We start from the raw sequence: 18,897 nt of genomic DNA, 5'->3' as shown, positions 1-18,897 counted from the left end.
CTCGGGGTGAGGGCCCTGCTTGGGCCGGGGCCGGGCTCCCGGCGCCTGCTGCGGCTGCCTCTTTCCTCCACGCCGTTGTCCAGCCCCCGGCTCTGCGCTGGGCCCCGGCCGGGTGGGCCAGCCCTTGCTCTCGTCCGTGTTGCCCTGCTCATCGCCCTTGTCCCGGGCTGGCCTTCTAACAGGTCCACGCTGGCTCTGCCCACCCCAGTGGCTGCGGGTTTGGGTTGGCATCGTCAGCGTGGACATCCCTGCTGGGCGGACACGGGTTCGTAGATTCATAGGCTGTCAGGCTGGAAGGGGCCTCGGAAGGTCATTGGATCCAGTTCCCCTTATCCCCCCAAGCAGGAAAGAGACCTGGGTGACTGCAGCAAGTTGCCCTCCTGAAGATCTCCAAGGTAGGCGACTGTGCCACCTCTGGAGGGAGCTCATTCCACAGCCTGGACACCCTGACTGTGAAGAAGTTTTTCCTGAAACTTCTTTGGGTAGATGTGGTCTTTTAATAGGCCAACTAAATAGATGGGACAATTGTTCTTTGCCAGCTTTTGGGCATGAAAACCCGTCTTCAGGCCCCTAGCTCCGTGGGAGCGGAGCAGGTGCAGGAGCTTGGCAGTGTAAGCTGGACCTAGCAGCAAGCCTGGGATGAAAGTAGGGGTGTCCAGTTCAATACCATGGGGATGTGCCCGCCATCCATCACAAACTCCTGCAGCAGTGGCCAAGTAATGAGTATGTTGGGTGGAGTATTCCAGTTAGTTTGGAGGGCTGGAAATTCATGAAGTCCTCTCCCTTAGATTTGGTACTGCCTGGCCTCATTGGTCTTGGCTGTACTCCCAAAGTATATTTTCCAAGTAAATCCCTTCCTAGGAAAGTATTTTAACCATTAGAGTGGGTATGGACTGGTTGCTAAACATAGGAACTAACGTAGCTTGTCTAGAGGGCATTTTTTCTGATCTGCTTTGGTGCTGTAATGTTCAGTAGACTGCAAAAGGAAGGGCCTTTTTATTCTGCTTACTTTCTGGGAAATAAAAACACTCTTTATTCATCTCTGGTCTTAGCATGATGGAAAAGTAAATTGAAAAAAGGCACTGTATGCAGCAGACAGGTATGAATGTACTAAAGTAAACATAAGTTTTTCTAGCACTGGGTGTAGCTTTCATTCTGTCAATAGAAAGTAAACAAATATAATGATTAGGAAGATAAATTATGTGTCACGTAGAAGGCTTTCAATATGGGACAGGCTTCAAAAATGTTGTCCCAGCAATTGGTCTCAAACTAGTACTTCTACTGCCCTATAAAGCTAAACAGTAGTGACTTCCAGACTCAATTAACAATTCACATAAATACTTGGGACGGAAACATTAAGAACTGGAAAACAAATGTTAGGACATATTGTTTCTAAGGAACTTGCCACTGCCATGGCATTGCGAAAGCTGGTCACTTGATTTTTAAATGGTCATTTTTTCCTAATTGTTTTTGTTTAGTGCTTTGAGATCATTAATATTATTGTTAAAGAAAAATACTTATATTCTACAAAAAACTCTGCACCGAATAGTAAGGTCTGGAAGAGATGAAATTTATGTTCTTTTGAAAAGTGCTGCAGTTGCTCTGTGTGCAAGTACAGATTTTTATTTTATTTTTTAAGTGCTAAAGGCTGGAGTCTACTCATCATCTTATCCTGGCACTCATTTGTCTTGCCAATTTTGAGACTTTTTTTGGTGACAGGTGGCATCATTCAGAAAGAATCACTGTAGCCAGCATCTTGTTATCATGAGCAGTTTTTAGTGTTATGGCTTATTAGGGCAAATTGCCTTTCCCTCTATTTTGATTACCCAAGGATATTTAATCCAATTTGTCTTCTGTATCCAACATTAGCAACAAGTAGATCATAGCAGTGTTGCTATAAATCACTGTCCTTTCAGAGATGTGGAACTGATATACTGCTATAATATGACTATATCTACCCTTATGTTTAAGGTGTGATTTGTAAGAAGTGAGCTTATTGAAGGCTTTCTGAATCTACATGTCTTAGTATAGGACCTGTACTCTAACAGGAGCAGCTGCAATCACTTGCGTGATATGTACACTTGTGAAGTTTTCGGTCTCTTGGAAAAAATGACCGGTGTGGTCCTAACTTGTGAAACTCTTGCTACAGCCTGTATATACAGGCTCTGTAGATTCTTTGGTTCTAAATGTTACTAGTATGTTCCATTTGGCATAATTTCAATGTGATTTAAAATATAAGACTTTTAGTCATTGTCATTAAAATGTTTGCTTCGTTATCTGAAGGAAAATAAGTATTAGTACAGCAGCAATAAACTATAAGGCATTTTCTGAGGAATAATGTCAGCTGAGATGAATTGGAGTTAATGTACCAGTTGGTCATTAGGAAATGTCCAGCTCAGTTAGTCATTCCATTTACAGTATAAGATTATTAAATACGTCTTACTGGTACTTAATTTCAAGTTGTGCACTGCTAATAGGTTTCAGTTTACCATTGGACTTTAATTAGCAGTTGAAGCCCATTTTTTTAAAAGAGCAGTCTAGTTACTTTGGCACTAACCAAGAAAAAGAAAAAATATAGGAAGTATAATCAGTTCTGTCATTCTATAAATGTTATAGGTTGCGTAAGCTTTTTGTTTCAGAAACTAGAAAATAGTGCCTCCTCTGAACGCGTAATTGCATTTGCTCAAGAAATACTTTTTTACAATAGTTTTCTCATGTATTTGTATATTAATTTGTCTAAATTCTAACATCAGTTGCTCCTTGCAGCCTTTTTTGTCGAAAACATTGTCAGGATATTGTATGCAAATTTTTATTTGCCTGTTAGCAATATTAGCTCTAACGTGTCTTAGTGAGTTTCTTATCAGATTTAGTCAGCTGGGGTGTAATGGGTTCAAGAAGCTTGCAGAGGATTAGAATAATCAGTAATCGGCTGAAGGCCCTGAACGTGTGCAAATTTTACTTACGTTGATTTCTATGGGACTGTTCATGTTTTAGACTTAAGAGGATCAGGTCTTTGGTTACAATTTAGTATTCCAAGATCCTTCATATGTTCTGCTTCTCTATTCTCTTATCTATAACATTAATTATATCCCTTCTGTAGGCCAAATGTACTGCACTAATACACTAATGTAGAGCACTAATTTAAAATGCCACTGAACTATAATATAAAAAATATGACATATGACCACCCTTGTCAGGGAATCTGTCCAACACCAAGCATTTGCTGCACAGTGATCTAGTTTTTTTGTTTTATGAGTTACTGACAGACTGGGCTCAGTTTGCAGTGAAGTTGAATCTGAAGTTCAATCTTTTAAAAACAAATTAAAAAAAAATCAAAATACTAGGAAGTCCCATATTTTCCTTCTTGTATTTCAGGCATTCCTGATCATCTTGGCCCGTTATACTTGGGGATCTGTGCCTCCTATTCTCTCTTCATCCAGGTCAAAGTCTTCCATACTTCCTGTGTGGCCTACCTTATCCTCACCTCCACCTGTTATTTTGCTTTCAGAATACCAAGGGTTATTGTAGCTGTGATTGTCCAGGAAATATGGAAGAAGTGAGAGTATTTTTGGTGATATTTCTTGCTGAACCAACTGTATAGTTGGGAGATGTGTTAGATAACATTTTTGGTTACAAAGTATGTTCTGAGGAATGTGCAAGAAGTTCTTTAGAAAAAACTGAGAAAAGACTTGGCACTAGAGGCACACTGATATATAGGCCATGTATCGGATCAGCACCAATAAAAGGAAAATTAACATTATCAGCTATCAGCTTTTTTTGGCCAGTGTAGCCAATAATGTCACCAGTAAATGCTGTGTGTTTGCGCACAGCTACAGGCATGCACATGGCCAGGAATGCACCAGGCAGCCTGGAGAGCAGCATCCTGGTAAGTCTGTAGGAGAGAAAGGGCATGGGGGAGGGAAGAGCAGTGTGGGGGGCAGATCAAGGCCCCCTCAGAAAGAGGGTGTGGGGCAGGGGCAGGGGCAGGTGCTGCCCGGGCAGGGTGGTGAATGGGATCCTGGGAGCGGGATGGAGCCATGAGCAGCTCATCCGGTGGGTGTGGGGGAAGGAGGGGCATCTGCCTGCTGCCAGTGTATGCACCCCCAGGAAAGGCATGAGGCCATGTGCCCCACCCACCCCGATTTGTGCCCGGGGCAGAGGCGGGCTCAGGGTCAAGGGTTGCACCAGCCTCTTCCTGGTGGGTTGGGCCACCCCTGCTCAGGGCCCTCTACTCTGCTGCCTTACCCTCAGTAAATGAGCCCATCTCCCCCCCTGCCTTTCCCCCCGCCCCCACCAGGATGAGGCTGGTGCAGCCCCTGGTCCTGAGCCCACAGCAGACAGCCTACCTCCACCCCAGGCACAAATCTGAGGGGGCACATGCCCCACCACACCTCATCCAGGGGTGAGTGCAGTGGCAGGGAATGCCCCCATACCTGCTAGATGAGCAGCCTTTGGCTCTGTCTTGCTCCCAGCCCTGGGGTCCCATTCACTGCCCTGGCTGGGCAGCACCTGCCCCTGCCCCACTCCCTCATCATGGGGAGCCTCGATCTGCCCCTCCCCATGCTCCTTCCTCCCCTTCCCCCCCAAGACTTACTGGCTTGAGGCTGCTCTCCAAGTTGCCCGGCTGCATTCTGGTAAATCAGCTATCCAGTCGGTATTGTGTGATATGGCTAGTTTAATAATCAGCTATCGGTACTAGCCAAGAAAATCTTTATCGGTGCACCCCTACTTGGCACTCTTAAGGTATCTGAATAGTAAAAGGGAAAGCTTTTTCCATTTTGAGGGAGGAAGTTAGGAAATCTTTCAGGCTGCTCTCAGATACTAATAAAAGTAGAAATGCACACAATTAATTTCAATTTAAATACTGTTTAGGTATATGTTCGAGGACTTCATTGTTGAACTATTTGCATATATATTAGCTTTGATGAGAGGTATATAAAGACTTTGTTAATGAATAAAAAACTCTCTTAGAATCACAGAATCAATGGGCCGGAAGGGACCTAGACAGATCATCTAGTCCGACCCCCTGCCATGGGCAGGAAGGAGCACTGGAGGTGGCAGGGGTCATAAGACCCCAGCCAAGTGCCTATTCAGTCTCCTCTTGAAGATCTCCAGGGAAGGTGAGAGCACCACCTCTCTGGGAAGCCTATTCCAGGCTCTGGCCACCCTTACAGTAAAGTAATTCTTCCTAATATCTAATCTAAACCTATCCTCCCTCAGCTTGTGGCCATTGTTCCTGGTGACTCCAAGGGGGGCCCTCGTGAACAGACTTTCCCCGAGTCCCTGTTGGTGGCCCCTGATAAGGTTGTAGGCAGCCACAAGATCCCCCCTCAGTCCCGTCTTGCAGAGACTGAAGAGATTCAGGTGCCTCAGCCTCTTCTCATAGGGCTGGCCACGGAGGCCCTCAACCATATGAGTGGCCTCCTTTGGACCCTCTCCAGGTTCTCCACGTCCCTCTTGAAGTGCGGCGCCCAGAACTGGACACAGTACTCCAGCTGCAGCCTGACCAGCGCCACATAGAGGGGGAGCAAGACCTCTCTGGACCTGTTAGTGATGCCCCTGTTGATGCACGACAGGGTGCAGTTGGCTCTGCCTATTGCTTCATCACATTGGCGACTGGGATTCATGCTGGAGTCAATCGTGCCTCTGTGCTGCTGAGAGGGTCAGCTCCTAACCTATAACCATAATGCTGGTTCCCTCTCCCCAGGTGCAGCACCCTGCACTTGTCCTTGTTGAACCGCATCCTCTTGTTCACCTTTAGGAATTCTTGTGATGTTTGCTTATAAATATAATGCCCCAGTGTTCATAAGTTACTCCTATTATAGTTGCAGTCATTGACCTAAACTTTTCACTTTGAAATACATCAACTTCAGACATGCAAGTCTACTCTGTCTTTTACAGGCATGTTTTGTTGTTTGTTTTGTACTTAGCACCACAAAATAATGTATTTGAATTGGTGAACAGTTTTTCATTGGTATGAAGAAATCAGTGTTTGGCTTTGTTTTGTTAGAGGCTTTTGCTTTTTATAGAGAAGATCTTTCCCAGGTATCTTACTAAATGCTTGTCTAAATAGATCTACTGCATAGTTGGGAGGGATATATAGAAGAGGTTTCTGAAATGTTCAGGCATCCTACAAGGAATTGGCAGGTAGGGCTTTCTCATGATTAGTCACTGAATTAAGAATTCATATGAGATCCCTTGATCCAAAGCATGGATTTAGTGACCTACAGGTCTTCCTTCCCCTGTTTTTCTTGGAAAATAAAAGATTGTTTGGGAAATGCTGAGACCAGAACTCGTTTGTTCTGGGGCTGTTTTTGACTCTCTACCAATTATTTATGTAATGTCTCTTGGTGTTTTGTGATTAACTTGTCATATTCAAGCTTGTAAAAGGGCTGTGGGAGGAAGACAAATATGTATGTATACCCACGATGTTTCATCTTCTGATCATTGTCATAAGGTATGGGATATAAAAGATGAAGCATTTTTACTACTCCCACTGGGATAAATATTGGTCTTAATCTTATTGCTTTTATATAGGACTCTGTTTAAGTCCATGGAAGTGCTACATTGATAAAGTCTTTAGGTTCAGCTGCTGAGTTTGTGACTTGACTTCCTTCCTGCACTCCTCTGCATCTCTTAAATTAAGCTCAGAGGAACTTACCAACTATTTTTCTTTCTTGACAGCATATTGCCTTCAGGAAATGGCCTCTCCTAAATCTTTGCTGAGTCTCGTAACCTTCACTTTCGGGTCAGCAATAGGATTTTTCTTATGCTATGTGCTATTTAGTATAGTGCTAGAAGAACAAATTGAGATCCATCCTCATGTTCTTCACAATGACCCTCACGGTGAGCACATAGAAGAAACTGGAAATAATCAGCTGGAGGGACAAATGAACTTCAATGCAGATGCTGGGCAGCATAAAGGTACTTTTGTTTTGTACAGTATATATAGAGAGGGACAATTATGTAAAGCAGCACAGAAAAATGTTCAGGTTCTATATAATTTGGTTGCTAGGTATTTGCGCAGAGGGCTTTTTTGGTCCTTTACCTGCACCCAGTATTTAAATTCAAGTGACTTTTCTTTCAGAAGGCCCTGGATGATGGGTTTTATTTACCAACTTACATTTTCTAAAGAGTAATTTTGCAGAGAGACCAACTACTTGCCATGTGCTTCATCTAGAATGGATTGGGGGACAGAGCAGTTTCTTTCCATCTTTGCTAGCTTGAGCTTCCCACAAGGCCAAAACAAAAACTCCTATTGCCCAGCTGCCCTAATTATCAGTATGGCAAAGAGAGCTGGATTCCATTTCAGATTTAAGAAAAAAATTCTGGAATGCCTGTATTGTCTTCACATTTTTATTTTTTAATTTACAGTGACGTCACAGCACTACAAGGAAGATTGGTTCAAATTAGTTATAATAAAAACGTTGAATTCAGATGCATTTTTGCAAATCTCTTGTTGTTTGTGAGATAATCTAAATTTTGGCCAGTGTTAATACTGTCCACTTTTTCTTGTAAAACTAAGTAGGAATAATATTTGAAATGCTTCTCTTTTCTGAATTTAACTTCCATCTCACTAACCTAATAGAGTAGGGAGATGTATTACTTGGGCTTTAGTGACTAACATTCAAATTGAGCTGTGGTTACATTGTTCTGTTCCTAAAATAACAGCATTAGCAGCAGTGACAACAAAGCTCCAAAACAGTAGTTTCTTCTAGTGAATATCTTTTTGGGGCTTATTCCCATTCTCCTTTCTCTTTGTATTCTTTAATATCTAGTACAATACATGATGTTTTCCTGGTATAAATTGTTAATATTTTTCTGAGTGTTCAGTTCTTCCATTTGCCTTACATTAGTGTATTCACTAAGCTTCATCTTGGCATTTGTCTTTTTTCAGATGAAAACAAAGTTATTGCTGATGAATTGTATCAGAAGGTCAAAATACTCTGTTGGGTCATGACCGGGCCTCAGAATCTAGAGAAGAAAGCCAAACATGTTAAAGCCACTTGGGCCCAGCATTGCAATAAAATATTATTTATGAGCTCTGAGGAGAATAAAGATTTTCCTACCGTGGGCCTAGAAGCCAAAGAAGGCAGGGATCAATTGTATTGGAAAACTATTAAAGCTTTCCAGTATGTACATGATCATTATTTTGATGATGCTGACTGGTTTATGAAAGCAGATGATGATACATATGTCATATTGGATAATTTGAGGTGGCTTCTTTCAAAATACAGTCCGGAACAACCAATATACTTTGGAAGAAGGTTCAAGCCTTATGTGAAACAGGGCTACATGAGTGGAGGAGCAGGATATGTGCTGAGCAAAGAAGCCCTAAAGAGATTTGTTAATGCATTTAAAACCAACAAATGTTCTCATAGCTCTTCTATTGAAGACCTGGCACTAGGAAAATGCATGGAGACTATTAATGTAGAAGCTGGAGATTCAAGGGACACAAGTGGTAAAGAAACTTTTCATCCCTTTGTGCCAGAACATCTCTTAATCCGAGGATACCTACCAAAGACATTTTGGTATTGGAATTATAATTATTATCCTGCTGTGGAGGTACGTGGGGTTTTTTTGTATATGTTTTAGAAAACTTGGACATCATATAACACTACATTGGTTATATATCTATACATTGATATTGTATGTTATAAGGTATTATATTTTATATAGTATAAAATACATTTTATATCTGTCGATTGATAGATAATTAAGGGCTGTTGAGCTGCTTGAATTTCAGCATTTAAATTGTGTTGGCAAAACTATTTAATTGTAAGTACCTAAGATCAGTTTAATTCTACTTTTATATAAACTGTTAGTGAATCAAAACTGGAAGGGAAGAACCTAGTTTTCCAGAAGAATTCCTAAATCAAAAATAATTTTCTACTGTTTTATTTTTAAAAAAATGAAGTTTACTGGTTAAATATTTTTCAGGATTTTGTTTTTTTGAAAGGTCTTTGTTGTTTTTTTTTATAGAGAAGAGCATTTCCAGTTATCTTACAAAATGCTTGTCTAAATCAGCCAGCTGTAGAACCAGGAGGGATGTTAAACTTTCAGACACAAAGTTCACTTCATCATGTCCGGGAGAGGAAGTGAGTTCTTGCTTCCTGGATATTTGCCATTAAAAGGAGCTATCGCTGCCTTATGATGTTGTGCCCTTGCACAATTAGGTAGCAGTACTCTAGCTTAAAAGAAGTACTGTTACCAAAATCCTTATGATCACACACACTTTTTCTTGGACTTGCACAAATTTTATTCACAATTTGTAAAACACTATAGGATTAAATAATAAATGCCTGACATGAGAGAGAGGCTTGCATGACAAACAGGTCCAGGGAGGTGATGCTTCCCCTCTCTGCGGCACTGGTCAGGCTGCAGTTGGAGTATGGCATTCAGTTTGGGCGCCGCACTTCAAGAGGGATGTGGAGAATCTTGAGGGGTCAGAGGAGGGCCACTCATATGGTCAGAGGCCTGCAGGCAAGGAGAGACTGAGGGACCTAGATCTCTTCAGCCTTCACAAGAGAAAGCTGAGAGGTGATCTTGTGGCTGCCTATAAATTCATCAGAGGAGGGCAGCAGGGAATAGGAGATGCTCTGTTTACTAAGGCAACCCCTGGAGTACCTGGGAACACTAGCCACAAATTGACAGAGAGCAGATTTAGGTTGAAAGAACTTCACAGTAAGGGTTGCCAGAATCTGGAATGGACTTCCAAGGGAGGTGGTGCTCTCCCCTATCTTGGAGGTCTTCAAGAAGACACTGGATAAGCACTTAGTTGGGGTCGTCTGACCCCAGCACTCTTTCCTGCCCAGGGCAGGGGGTCGGACTCTGACCTGCTGAGGTCCCTTCCAACCTTAACATCTACGAATGTATGACTTGTCCTGAACGCCAGTTTGCAGGGTGCTATGAAGTTTGCACTGCACCACGTGGCTTTCAGCTTGCCAACCCAGGAGGAGCTGTCAACCAAGCCCTGCCATGCAGCCGGTATTAGGCTGCATGGCAGGTCTCCCCTGATGCATGTTCAACTTGAAAGTGTGATGGAAGCCAGCCATGAAATATGTACTTTGTAGAATATTTTTGTGGCTGGCTTTCGGTTTTGTCATATCATTAATTGCCTGAATGTGTGTCAGGATTACTAGTTATGGTGCAATTAAGTGAAACATCTACACTGTCACAGAGCCAGTCATTTGAGAGGTTTTGCTACTGTAGTTCAGTAGTAGGTTACAAACAGAAATCTTTCACTGTTTAGCTAGCCCCATATGCTGTGGCATGAAGGTCTTGTTCTCCCTCTGTTAAACTAAATATGAAGTAGAAACATGGAAGACTATGGCTGAATCTGAAAAGGAAATTGAAGATAAGGAAAATAGGTTTTTAGAATTTGAGCGAAGATTCTGGAAAAGGTGACAAATGGGCAGAAAGTGAGTTTCAGTAAATACCTCTAATTTGGGGAGTCCCCAGTTTGGCTCAACATTGTCCATTGATGCAAAGATGCATTTAGCTTTCTTTATGTGCTAAGAGATGCACAATAATTATTCAAAGTTTGGAGAAATGTTAAATGCTAAAAAAACAAAAACCTTGACTGTTATCCCTAAGGTGAGTCCATTAGTAGTGAGGTGGTATCCCTTGATGTATAAGTGTGATACTTGGGCTCCTTGTGTTTTGTATTTTTTTGTTCTGTTTTTTAAATTTTGAGAACTTACTCAAAAAGAACTTACTCATTTTTGCTTATAATTCTTGAGCAATGTATAAAGACAAGATAATTTTATTTAGGTATGTGATTTAGGTTAATCAAGTCGTCAGTGAAGGCAAATCCTTAGTTGCTTGTTATAAAGCAACATACTAAAATTAATATCGCCAAATATTCTTGAGAAAATTGCATTCACATTTGAAGATGATGATTTTATAAACGTTTCCCAAATTCTTACTACCCTTTTCCCTGTTGATCTTTGTTTAGAAAGTATAACTTACAACAGTGAACTATTTATACTGAAGACCACCATTATTTGTCTTAGTGTGTGCAGGCAAATAGTGTCTCTCATAACTTTTCTTTTAACTTTATGCACACTTTAAAATTCCCTTCAAGATTCTTTTTGTTTCCTTATTTTTAGGGTCCTGGTTGCTGCTCAGATCTGGCAGTTTCATTCCACTATGTTGATCCCACAACTATGTATCAGTTGGAATATCTGATTCATCATCTCCGTCCATATGGTTACCTCTATCGGTATAACCCTGACTCTCCCAAGAGCTTAGAAAAACATAGCAAGAGTGAAGCAATAGACAGCGATGCAAAAGATAAAGCAGAAAACCCCTGAAAATTAATCAGACTGTTTATCAACAGTGAAGTAGATAATAGTGCACTGAAAGAAGTATTGTGGGATGGTGAGCTATTTCATTTAGCTCAGACAGAACACTGGAATTACTATTGGTGATTCTTTTAAATCAAATTGTCTTACTGAAAGGCTGCAGACCGTAGGTTGCAATACAATGGCTTTTATTTGTTGGGGTAATAGGACTTTTCTTATGGGTGGGTCTTCAGAATCTAGTCCTACAGCTTTAAAGTGAGCTGTGAAATTGTAGTTATGATACAGTAATCTATACTAGAAAAATGTATTAAAATGAGTGGCAAGTGGCCAGGTTCAAGTATGATCATACAGTGTTTCTGTTCCTTTATTCTTTGCAGTTCTTATTGCCATTCTGTTTGGGTTAATGCTAGTATTAGAAATCAAATCTTGTGCTACACAGGCTGAGCTTTTTGAGATGCTGAGGATACTGAAGAAATTTGATGCGAAAGAGATGACCTTGAGAAGATACTAATTAAGGTGCAAAACCACTTTGCCTTTACAAGGACAGACTTCAGATCATTTGGTATTAAGAGGTATGCCCAATGATCAGATACACCAAATGATCTGAAGGATTATTTGCTTGTTTCATGATTGAAATGATTTAATTACTTCAGGCTTCAGTATAAATTTCCACTGAAGACTCTGCTCCACAAAGTTGCCACCAAATTGGCTTGTTGTAGTCCAAGTGGGAAAAACACAGCAGTAATTAGATTGTATACCTTGAAATAGGTTGAGGAGACAGGTATAGTATGGGCAGATATGAAAATTTATTTCTCTAGCTCATGATATAGCCCATAGCTTGAATGGGCATAAATTAAAAACCAGAACTTCTCAACCAGCGTTAACTAGAAGTTGATCTGTTACAAACTCAAGTCCATCCCCCTGTTCACTGCATTACCAAACAGCTTGTTCTTTTTTTGGTTTGCAGTCAGTAAATGTTTGCTGCATAAAGCATGGCACTTACGCAGTAGCACCTGAGTGATTCTTCAACTTGCCAAGTTCTTCTATTGGTTTATTTCCATTTAAATTACATATTTGCTTTATTCTTGGTTTTGTCATTTGGTTTATTTATGGAATCCATCCCAATGGAATAGGTCCCATTTTAGATAACAGCAAGGCTCTTATTTTATTGGGGGGGGGGGGGGCGCGGGGGTTAATGTTTTCGAAAAAATCCATTATTTATTTGTACTTCTTTCTGAAATTTTATCTAGGTTTTAATTGTGGCCTGTTCCCCTAATTCTTCGGTTAAATTTGCATCTTTATTCCTAAAACCACTGTAAACATTCCCTGTGTATAATGTTTTGTAGGGAAGTTTTATGTACAGTTGTGTCCTGAATACAGAAGTCTTCCAAAGGGCTTTAGTCTTACCCGCTAGGTGGTTATGGGAAGTAGCTCTGTGTATCATTAAAATAATCCACTTATCTAGGAAAAAGCATGTATTGTAACGTACCAAAAATCCCTCAGTTGGAGATGAACCCTACTATAGACTTTTTTTTGTCCCCCTACTTTTGTCTCATATAGGGGTGCTGACAGACATGCCTTCCCCCAACCCCCACCCAAAAAAAACCAAAAAACAAACCAGCACATGCCCTGAACTAGAATCGCATCAGTTGGAGCTGACTCCCCAGCTTCTGTGTAGCTTGCATGCTTCAGCGGGGCTTTTTGGCACTTTTATCTAATCGGTGATTCAGCTATTGGATAAAAGCACCAAAAAGCCTCATTGAAGTACATGAGCTACACAGATGCTGGGCAAGCCAGATCAAACTGATGCAGTTCTTCTTCTGGGCGTGCATTGCACTTGGTGTGGGGATGTGCTGAGATGAAAGTAAAGCACTAGGGTTTTTATTGTTTGTTTGGGGGGTTTCCCATGTCTGTAAGCATCCTACATCATTAGTCCAGCTCCAGGGTCTGACTGCCTTGACATATCTCTTATCTTCAGCCTGCAGTTTTTAGCAGAGGCCTTCCTAACTTTTTTCACTTTTTACCTTCATCACATTGAGTATGACCCAAACTTGGCTGCTCTTAGCTACTGTTTCGGTGATAATACTGGTAGAAGGTAGCCTTACTCAGTGTGCCTAAAGTCAGGTGCTGTTAGAGAGCACCACCATGAGAATATTTCCTGCTGAATCACTTCCAGGTCATACATTTTGGGTATCAAAACATTTTGTATTGCAGCTGCCTTTTGGCATGTGTGCAGCACCAATCTCAGATGGATTTATTAGAGCAGGGAAAGGTGCATCTAGCACTATATTAGAGAAGAGCATTAAAAGCAGATGCTTACTGCCAACCAATATTAAGTCAGTGTGTTGCATCATTTTCCGGCAAGAGAGGGGCTGAACAGTCAGCTTGATTTGGAGGCCAGCAAGCACTAAGCCCTTGGCCCTTGAACCCTTTCTTCCCAAGACCCAGCGGTGACATGGTAGAAGCCCCAATCTGCCTGTACTGTGCTGCAGCTGGAGGGTACAGAGGTTGTAGTAGGCTGCAGCATGGTACAGCAAAAGCTCCCCCTCCACTGAAGCCCTGGGCACCTAACTGCAGCATGGTGCGGGGAAAGCCCCCCACCCTCCACAGCTGAATGGCACAGAAGCCACAGCTTCATGGGTTCGTTCAAGAGGTTCAGCCGGCAACATCTGGTCCGCATAACGTAGGTTGCTGAACTCTGTCATGGGTCGTGATTTACTTTATCTAGTTTAATCTGTAACTGCCTTGTAACAGGATGGCAGTATCCCATGAAAAATGAAGTAAATATGTCTACCTTTGCCTCCAGGATATGTTTCTCTTCCCATTACAACTGATATTACCAAATAGTAATTAAACAAGTAGTTATGGCAGAATTAAGATTAGTATTTCATCATGAGTATTTTTTTGCCAGTGCAATTACCTCATGTAGACTGGAAGGGATAACAGTTTTACAAATGTTTGTGAGTTAACCTGTGTAGAATTTTTACACCGTTTTAATCTCTTTGAAACTCTCAAATCTCTGACGTCCACAGGAGAATGCTGCTGCTTTACACTTCTTCTGAGCCGCAGGATGCAATTTAAGTAGCAAAATATTCCTGCACAAGTTAATCATTAATCAGTTACATCATCTGTAAGATGCAAGCCAACAGGATTATGAAATTCATATGCCAAAAACATTGAATTATAGTGATTAGTATATTGTTCAGACTCAACTTCCTTTAATAAAACGCTGAACTTTTAACTTAAAGTTGGTACTTTTTGTTTTAAAGTATTATTAACTCTGCCAGTGTGAAAGACCTACAACATTTTGGCCTGCAGTTCCTCACTACTGCTAGTTCATTTTCTGTTTTTAGTGAGCTTCGGTGTCCTTTACCTATCTCAAGACAAAAAGCAACTTCCCGTCTTGTGGTGTAGCCAGTAAAATGACTGCCTAGTATAGGGCATTTATATTTATCCTATTTCAGTAAAGTAAGGGCATCAAAGGTGCTGCCTGCAGGCTGCATCTGCGCTGTGGAGGCCTGTCATCCAACCATCAGTGCTGCCCATAGGCCTTGGACCAGCTCTGCATGTGGTATATGGAGTTGTCTGTTGTGTGATGCACACAGATCCCGTCTTGGGCACATAAAGGGCTGTTCCAGGGCACAACAGACTGGACCTAAATTCTGGGCCTGGGGTCAGGCCAGATCAGCCCACAGATGGCCCCTCATATGGCACATGGGGCTGGGACTAACCAATGCTCTGTGTGCAGACCTAGAGCTGGGGTGCATACTACCTGTAGGGCCAGTCCAGGGCACACACCACGTACGGGACTGGTCAGCAGGGCCAATCCACCCTGCAGACCAGCTTCACATCCCTCATCTAGTGCACGGGGCCAGATAAGTTTCATACCCCTGCAATAAATCATAAATAAATGCCTTCTGTATTGCCCTTACTCCTGGGCTAGGGAAAACAACTGCATTTGCTGTTCAACATGTGTTGAGAAAGGAGGGCAGACTTACTGCCTTACTGTGCCAGGTTCTTACAAAAAAATGTTGACTCTTACTTTTTTGTTGGAAGTTCTTCTATAATTGGGCTGGTTTTACTCCTGGATTGTTATATTGTTATAGAAAAAGTAATTATGCCTAGAAAACATCAGCTAGTTTTGTACCTTGGTTCCCATGTTCATTTTTCACTTTCAAAATATGTCTGCCTAATAAAACTGTGATGGGATTTGTCAGAAGGTCTAACAGTACAGATTTCTTGTATGGTGTTTTGTAGTGACTAGCCATTGATTTCAGCCTCATGGCCTCAGACTTAAAGAGCAAATGTTAGACTAATTTTACAGCTTTTGCAGCCCAAGCAAGCTGCTATAATGAATTTTGTGTTGATGAATTACTGTTTTTTAGAATGTATGTTTTGAACTGCAGAGTCAGAGACTATTTTATGTCATATGGTTCGTTTTTAATCTTAAAAAAGCCTGAGTGCTTTCTTGCATCAGCAGTTGTTACTGAAAAAATCCAGTTGTAAAACTGTAATTTAAATGTCTTTACATTGTTGGATAGTAGACGTTCTACAGTCCTCAGGGGTTTGTTCTGGGAGTTGGAATATTCATTGCTCGTTGCAGTCTTAGAACTTAAATGCTTTTTGTTGGCTTTTTTCTTTTTTGTTTTGCTTCTCTCTCTCTTTCTCTCTCTCTCTCTCTCTCTCTCTGCCTTTTCATCTTTTAGCTCTTCTTCGGTTTCTTTTAGCATGAGAACATCCTCAATTCGTTATCATATGTTTGAGTTCTTAGACCAAAAACAGACATCCAGTTTCTCCCAGGACAAAACCTTCTGTTCTGGTATTCTACAGATGTATAAACTCATTGTTGTTCACTATAAGTAAATGTGAAGTATTGTGTGACATGCCACACTTTCAAATTAAAGCATGATATAAACGAGTTTTTCAATTGTTCTACATACATATTTTTTTCTAAGTAACAAATTTACAGCTTGTTGGACACTTCTATTGTTGGAATTATTTTGCAGTGTAGCATGTCCAAATTTATTATGAAGCTAATCATATAATTGCACAATAGATGTAAACTAAGTCAGAGCCCTGAGAACTGCCCCCCCCCCTTTTTGTAAATGACTCTTTCACAGCTGTTTTGATAGGAGTCAAAGCCAGGGACAAGCAGACCTGGGATAAATGCCGTGTCTACTTAGCCTTACTTATAGCTGAAACTGGTCTTTGTCATTTAAGAGGAAAACGCTAATTTAGATTTCTATCTTTTCTTTCTGTTTTTTCCCAGTTTATCTTGCAATATATTTGCATAAGATAAGGTTACCATACGTCCAGGTTTTCCTGGACATGCCCTCCTTTTTTGGCTCCCTGTCCTCATGTCTGGGTGGGTTTTTAAAATACAAGCCAATGTCCTGGTGTTTGCTGTGCCTCTGCTTTCCCAGGGACTAGCAGCTTGACCGATTGGGCAAGTTGATTGGCTGGGGGGGGGGGGGGTCACGTACTCTGCTCCCAGGTAAGCGTGTGTGTGTGCACATGGAAGCTGCGTGGGGGGGGCAGGGTGCTGTGGGTCCTGAGTGAGGGGCACTGGCAGTGCTGGGGGGCAGGGGGCTGCAGGTCAAGAGTGAGGGGCTTCGAAGTGAGAAGCAGAAGCAGGGCACGGGCATATAACTGCTCTTCCCTCCTCCCCAACGCACACAATTTTATGCCTCTCTGCCTCTGCTCCCCCCTACAGGTATCTTTTTTTTTTTTTTTTTTTGATACTGGAAGTATGGTAACCCTAGCTAAGATAATACACTTGTACTTCCCAGTGAAACAACATGCAGTACCCTTGTCTTTTGACTGTGATGTCATTTGCCTTTGTGTTTGCTCTTAGATTTTTCTCTCTGGAAACATTTCCTATAGTTTCCTGCATGTCAAAACTGTTCAGATTATTTTTCTTTCACACGTTGTCCCTAGCTTTTTCTATGCTTTCACTTGTGGATGCTTTAGTGAGTAAATTTAGCAGATTGGTTCCCTGATAGGATGGGAGTAATTTTTTTCAATTCATTGTACTCTGGTAGTCTGCAGAAAAGTAGTGATTGTTTGGATAATGTAGTTCCTATTTAACATTAATAAATAGTGCATACACTGATGAAAACACACACATTCATGTAGGGCTAATTGGAAAGACTTCTATTTCACTTGACAAGAAAAAATTGTGTGGAACTGCACGAGTATATTTCTTCATGTTACTGTGTATGGTGTTTAAGTTACTCTGCAACATCAGCTGCATGAATTGTATGAAGAATATTTTGGGAGACGCATCTTGCTGCTGGGCAGTATGTCCAAAAGAAAATCTGTGAATGTTTGTTTGGATTTTAAGACAAGAAAATAATTCTATTAGTGGCAAACTGTGGTTGATGACTTGTAAGTGTTCACCATATGATTTTATTTTTTAAATAACTATTTTAAGTGCCTTTTGACCATTTTTTTAGCAATTAACTTAATTTGAGAATTGCACAAATAAAGTAAGTTGTCTTACACACATGCATGTCTTGTTTTCATTTATTCTACTTAAGAATATCAGTGCAGTAGTATTTTGAGAAGTTTCCTGATTCTGTAGACAAATTGAAACATTTCTTACTTTTGTGATTTTTTTTTCTTTTGTTTGTGAAACTTTGAATATGTACAATTCATATTGTTGACAAAATAACATTTTTGGGGGGTAATTTTCTTTTTGTATGTTTCTGTGTATTTAGTTAAGCCTAGATCTTGTAAAATGGATGCATCCAGGACAGGCCTTTGATCCAGCAAAGTAGTAATAATTCAGTGAGACTCCTATGTTGGATCTAACTCTTAAACAACAACAAAACCTCAACAGTAGATCAGAACTTCCCCCTGCAGCATACCTTTTGAAACTTCACTTTTTTTTCCTTCTAGGACCGTTTATAAATATCTTTCCATGAATAATGTATTTTTCATATGCACAAAAATTATCATTTAAAATTTAATACTTTGTGGTTTATTTTACTTGAGAAAATATACTTCTAAAGAGTGGTAAACAGTCTTCACTCAGGATTGAGCAGCACCCTGTGACCAGTCTGAAAACTTTAGGTAAAAATCTTCAAGGCTAATCATACTTGTCCCCTTTTGTAACAGTTTATTTGAATTTTTTTTAAGCTTATTGCCAACTTGTGACTCGGTGGAAATAAGGATTCAAAATCTGTAAAATGCAGATCCAGAACTTGGCTTAGCATGTTGTGGCAGCATGCGACCTAGGTAGCACCCCACTACCGTGCTAAATCGGTCTCAAATGCACCCTCTTTATCTCACCCGCCACATCTTTGATGTTAATATGTTAAAGGGAGGCTGCCTTTCTAACCTTTTTGGCACAGTGCCTTGATGTATCTGGGCTCTGTCTAGTTGCCCGTCCGTGCTCTCGCAGCCCGCACTGGGGCTGCGTCTCCCCGCGGCTCTTGCAGCCCGCACCGGAGCCTTGTCTCGCGATCCCCGCAATTGAGGCTCAGGTGGCCGTAGCCATACCTGGCCTCCAGACCCCTTTCCCAGGTCTCACGCCCACTGGGCTCCTCACAATTGAGGCTCACACTGGGCTCCTCCCAATACTACCCAC

General features: G+C 41.3%; 1 protein-coding gene across 2 annotated transcripts; it reads left to right on the top strand.

Moving 5' to 3' along the window:
• Nucleotide 1: 1 nt before the first annotated feature.
• C1GALT1 (core 1 synthase, glycoprotein-N-acetylgalactosamine 3-beta-galactosyltransferase 1) lies at nucleotides 2-17,809 on the top strand. Of its 2 annotated transcripts, none has more exons than XM_090046965.1 (4): nucleotides 2-1,099; nucleotides 6,685-6,924; nucleotides 7,898-8,565; nucleotides 11,112-17,809. In XM_090046965.1, the coding sequence occupies exons 1-4, from the start codon at nucleotides 1,087-1,089 to the stop codon at nucleotides 11,313-11,315; spliced, it is 1,125 nt and encodes a 374-aa protein (XP_089903091.1). In that variant the 5' UTR covers nucleotides 2-1,086; the 3' UTR covers nucleotides 11,316-17,809. The 2 variants fall into 2 exon arrangements, with proteins under 2 accessions (XP_089903091.1, XP_089903092.1); XM_090046966.1 differs by lacking the exon at nucleotides 11,112-17,809 and adding an exon at nucleotides 8,983-11,105.
• Nucleotides 17,810-18,897: the final 1,088 nt, after the last annotated feature.

This window comes from Crocodylus siamensis, chromosome 5 (genome assembly GCF_052110815.1).
Source record: "Crocodylus siamensis isolate JL-2025a chromosome 5, ASM5211081v1, whole genome shotgun sequence".
NCBI classification, from domain to species: domain Eukaryota; kingdom Metazoa; phylum Chordata; order Crocodylia; family Crocodylidae; genus Crocodylus; species Crocodylus siamensis.
Note: the sequence above shows the minus strand (reverse complement) of the source record. Positions and strands in the feature narration are given on the sequence as shown.

Excerpts from the sequence above, each read along its gene's own strand:
- C1GALT1 (XM_090046965.1), top strand. Across the intron at positions 6,925-7,897 it reads AGATGCTGGGCAGCATAAAG|ATGAAAACAAAGTTATTGCT; the intron begins GTACTTTTGTTT and ends GTCTTTTTTCAG. Across the intron at positions 8,566-11,111 it reads ATTATTATCCTGCTGTGGAG|GGTCCTGGTTGCTGCTCAGA; the intron begins GTACGTGGGGTT and ends CCTTATTTTTAG.